The following is a 5,000-nucleotide window of genomic DNA, read 5'->3' as shown; positions in this document are numbered from 1 at the left end:
CAATAATGATAGTTCAACACTATCTCATTGAATATAATATCTACTAAAATACTGAATTTTTTTTTGAGAAAAAGCTTAACTTCCTGTACTTGTCTCCCTCTCTTTTCTGCTCTCTTTAATTTCCCCCCCTTTCCACATACCTGTTTTATTGATTGAAAATGTATTAGTAAAATTAGTTCCGTCTTTCATTTGCTATCGACATTGTCACTTTCAATGCTATCGACATTGAGTCGGTTCTGAAGGTTCTGATATGTTTGTATACTTTTACGTACTTTATTTATTGCATCTTGTTAGAAATATTAAGATAGAAGCTTTATCCTCTGCACATTCATATCAAAATGCTTTCTCGCTCTCTCTCTGTCTCTTTGATTTTCCATCCAAAGTCTCTTCCCTTTCTTTTGTAACCTTGCTTCCTTTCTCAGTCTTCCCTTTCACCTATTATTTAATTCTTTCTGCTACACTTATTACTGGTACATAACGGAGGAGCTTATTTCGATTTTTAATTAATTTAAGGAAGGCCGTAAATGAGTTATTCGTTTTTCAAATGATAATAATGAATTTACAGATATTGGGTTTTCCATTCATTTGTTTTTCTTTAGCCTTTTTTACTTTTTTTTTTTTTTTCAGTGGTGCACGAGGGGCATGTGTGAGAGAATGACAAAATAAAATTGCCAATTATGGCGAGGAGGGGTGTAATAGAATGAAGGAGGTAGATATGGTATGAAAAAGAAAATATATGTCAGGACAACAGTCATGAAGCCAATGAGAGAGCAGAGAAACAAGATGAGATAGAAGGAATTACTAACCACAGAATGGCTCAACAGAGATTGTACATTTTGTTTCGCTGTGGCGGACACACCATAATAGAACACACAGGCTACAAAACAAACCTGACTCTCGATTGGGTTTATGGATTATCAAATGGATATTAAATACAGGATTTGAATATGTTTTTATATTCAGCAGGATGTGGACGCACACATTCACACATAAACACACAGGCAGACAAAAGGTGTGACAGAAATGGGGAATTGAAAGAGACCTACCGTGTCCTGTTCTGCTGGCTGTCTGTCTGGGTGTCATCAGTCCCAGATTTTAGAAACCACAGGGTCCTGCTCAAACAGACAGTGCTTTTAATGGCAGAAATTCAGGAAGGAAACATTTCGTGTGATACGAAAGAGTTGCTCTAGATCAATGGGCATACCCTGCCTAATAATAAACCAAGATAATTCAGTCTATTATATATTGAAAATATCTTATCTTAAAACTAAAATGACATAAATGTATGTACTGCAATGTGTACTTGTTTTTCAGTGATATTAATAATAATCATTATTATATAAAATAACTTTAGGACAACGCTCCAAAATAAACAATACATTAAAACAGCGAACCATTGTAGTGAAATTGCTTTTAGAATCAAAAATTCCAGCTCTTTTTATTCATTATATTAAATCACCATTTTTATCATGGCTACACATTAACAATGAACACCTCTTAAGCCTAACATACAGCCGTCGTGTGTGTACTTTTCGAGCCGGCAAACAATAATGACATTTACGTGGCCCTCGCTCACAGTTAATAGAGCAATTTGTCATGTGTCCCGACTGTCCACACGCCCAGCAAAAACACAAACGATAAATGCTACGTCATGGGTAGACTGCCCGTGCACTCCATCCCGATGACGCTAAATACCGCTTGAGGGTCACAGTAGCCTCCTCCACCCACCCCCCACTTACTTTAAAGACCCGCCCTTACCTCTAGGTCCTCTCTGTGGGATCGGTCCCGGTCCTCAAAGTCTCTGGTCCTGCGTCGGGCATCCTCAAACGCTGCCTGGGCCAGAGCATCCTCCTGCTGAGAGAGAGAGAGGGAGAGAGAAGGGGGGGGAGAGAGAGAGAGAGAGAGAGAGAGAGAGAGAGGGAGAGAGAAAAGAGAGAGAGAGAGAGAGAGAGAGAGGGAGAGAGAGAGAGAGAGGGAAACAGAGAAAGGGAGAGAGAGAGAGAGAGGGAGGGAGAGAGAGAGAGCAAGAGAGAGAGAGAGACAGAGAGAGAGAGAGAGAGAGAGAGAGAGAGAGAGAAAGGTTTAAACACTAACCAGTTACAGGTTGGTATCTGTGAAGCCAGTATCCTATCTGACTGATGTTTATGAAAGGATTGTGAAATGATGTGATCTTGTGCTGAATCTGAACCTGGAGAAAGAGCATGACCCTTGCATGTGCTCCTACCTGGGCTCTCTCCTCATCGTACTCCAGGCAGCCCATCCCGTCCAGCCGCTGCAGGTCTATCCAGCCCCTCCAGATCACACACACTCCATTCAGGATCATGGGAGCTTTTAAATACACCTGCATAGAGACAGAGGAATCAATGGTATCAGTTCTGCAGTTGGAAAGTCACTAAATATTATCTATATAAATATATATAAAGTTACCCAAGTTAACAAAGTATTTAATTTACTTGCAATGAGCCACATACGTAAGTCTCCGGTATTCTATTAGTTCTATGGTCTTGTATTGCTCACTGCCCTCTCTCTTTATAATCATAATTGATTGCATTCCCCAGTTCGCTTTTTTGCCATTGAGATTGAATACTTTCTGTTGACCGCACTTACGCACGACCAATTTAAGATTCGGTCCCTAGTACCTGTTTTATATTCATAGATGTTTATAAAGAGGAAGAGTAAATGATCAAAAGCATATCCAGAAGCGGAACTGAATTCTTCTAACTACGCACGACACAGGGACTTCTCCTACGTTTAGTCCCTTGTGGCTAAATGGACTGCATAGCCGCTACGCAGTCGATCCCTGCTCCTAAATATCACGGCCAACAAATAGCAGTATGATACATGTAATATTTGCGTGGCCCCCGTGGGGAAAGAGTAAAACCTTTATAAATAAAACTGCCTTTCTACTCATCACGAGTGTCTTGTTTAATTTCTCCAATATAATCTCACAAGTAGAGCAAGCCATGACAAACAGCAGATCACAACCCAAATATGAGAAATTACAAAAAGAGCCATTATTTTTATGTTCCTTGTGACTTTGGGTCATGAGCCAGAGTTGGTAGAACAATACAAGCCTATCATAGCATTCTCATGGGAAGGGATGTGGCCTCTTCATATAGCCCCCCTGGATTCAGGGCTATTTTTTGGGTGATAACGACAGCACTTTGTTTAATTCCTCCTCCTTCCTAAAATATCAGAGAAATGTAACTGCTAAAGGACAGCTTTCCTATGTTCCTAATTAGAGTGGGTCAAATGAGGGGAGTTGGAGATTTGAGGTAATTTTTGTCCCTTTCCAAAAGTATTTTGGAAAGGGACAAAAATTACCTCAAATCTCCAACTCCCCTCATTTGTCTTTTCACGGCGCTAGACACAGGTATGTGTATGCAACTTAAGCTCAACAAGTCCAAAATCTTAACAATGTGGCTATCATACCCAACCAGATCTCCTTAAAACCAGCATTCAAGGCAAACACCAGATAGACTACAGTGCAAATATCTGACTTACTGAAATTAGCCCCTACACAAAATGTTAGCCCCTACACAAAATGACTATATTAGCCCCTACACAAAATGTTATGCTGAAGGCCTTGACTGAAGACCTATGCAATGCTATAGACCGTGGTTGTATATTTGTCTTTGTGTGTGTGTGTGTGTGTGTGTGTGTGTGCGTGTGTGTGTGTGTGTGTGTGTGTGTGTGTGAGTGTGTTAGATAGATGTACATTGTTGTCTGAATTTACACATCTTTGTTATTGTTCATAACATTATTTCATATTTTTAAAATGTTTTTACCATTGCTTTCGCAACACATTCAACTATTAACTTCCATGCTAATAAAGCATATTTGAATTTGATAGATAAACGAGAGGGAGAAAGAGCAAAATATGGAGCGAGTCAAAGCGAGAGAGATAGAGTTGCTCATTGGAATTGAGCAACATGAATAATCAACAGAGAGTGAGGGCAGACTAGCTGACGACAGGCCCTGTATTTTTTCTGGATCCCTGTTGGTTAAGATCTGGAAATGGCTCCATGCCAATACAAATCTGCACGCATTTCTCTCTATGTTGCTCCTTGTTTGGTTATTGGAACCAGGTTAGGATCAGTTAACGTTTAAGGTTCAAATTGGTGTCTTTACTATGCAAATCTTGTAACCATTACTCCTGTGCAGACCTCACATTTCATGTAGCATGACAAACAAACCAACAGATAATGATAATAAAATCCAACTGAGTGGGATTTGTTTATTAGACGATTGCAAAGAAATCAAAATTCATCTCAAATGATAATGTATTCCAATGTAATGGAGTTGTGTGGCTGAGTGGAAGGGAAAATGGTAGACAGGTATTTTGGAGAAGATTTCTGTTTAAAGGCATTTGAGCATATAGGATTAACGGTTTAAACATACATTGCTCAGGCATACGGTCAAGAGCATTTTTCTGTGTGATACAAGGCAAGTTCCACACTACTGCATTTTTCCCCTGGCTATTTTTGGACAGCCTATCACAGGGAACTCTTTCACCACAACTACCCAAAATGCACTGGGCCTACTTGAGGAGGCCGCACCCCAAGAGAATATGGCTTTTGTGTGTGCTCAGAGTGTGAGTGTGTGTGTGTGTGTGTCAGTGCACTTCAGAGAGTAAGAGAGGGACATATAGACATGTAGAGAAAACTAGAAAGAAAGAGATGGCCCGTGTCAGTGTCTGCATGACACTTTTATAACAAGAAAGCCATGCTTGACGGGACAGAGAAATGTGTGCATGCATGTGTCTGTGTGCGCCCCTGTGTATGTGCAAGGGAAAATATGGAGGAACGGCCTAACCACAGACTTCCTCTGACAGAAATTCATGTCCACCCCCACACATCCATACCTAAACACTCACACACACACACACACATAGCACGCACACACACAGAAAAACGTTCTAATCTTGAAATTGCGTTCATGTGTTAACTAAAGCCTGGCCTAGGTTTAATGAATTTTGGATTCCAGAACCTTTGGTGTCT

The 5,000-nt window shown here is 40.3% G+C and overlaps 1 protein-coding gene across 2 annotated transcripts in view; it reads right to left on the bottom strand.

Annotated features, from left to right (window-relative positions):
* Positions 1 to 5,000, bottom strand: part of cbfb (core-binding factor subunit beta) — a 20,605-nt gene that overhangs the window by 3,271 nt on the left and 12,334 nt on the right. For both annotated transcript variants that reach the window (XM_079742990.1, XM_079742991.1), the window contains exons 4-6: positions 2,225 to 2,341; positions 1,759 to 1,854; positions 1,047 to 1,112 (exon numbers count right to left, since the gene is read on the bottom strand). In XM_079742990.1, coding sequence (XP_079599116.1) covers positions 1,083 to 1,112; positions 1,759 to 1,854; positions 2,225 to 2,341 — 243 coding nt within the window. In that variant the 3' untranslated portion in view covers positions 1,047 to 1,082. The remainder of the gene's footprint in view (positions 1 to 1,046; positions 1,113 to 1,758; positions 1,855 to 2,224; positions 2,342 to 5,000) is intronic.

Source organism: Pollachius pollachius, assembly GCF_949987615.1.
Source record: "Pollachius pollachius genome assembly, chromosome: 9".
In the NCBI taxonomy this organism is placed as follows: domain Eukaryota; kingdom Metazoa; phylum Chordata; class Actinopteri; order Gadiformes; family Gadidae; genus Pollachius; species Pollachius pollachius.
The sequence above is the reverse complement of the archived record's forward strand: the minus strand, read 5'-3'. Positions and strand labels throughout refer to the sequence as shown.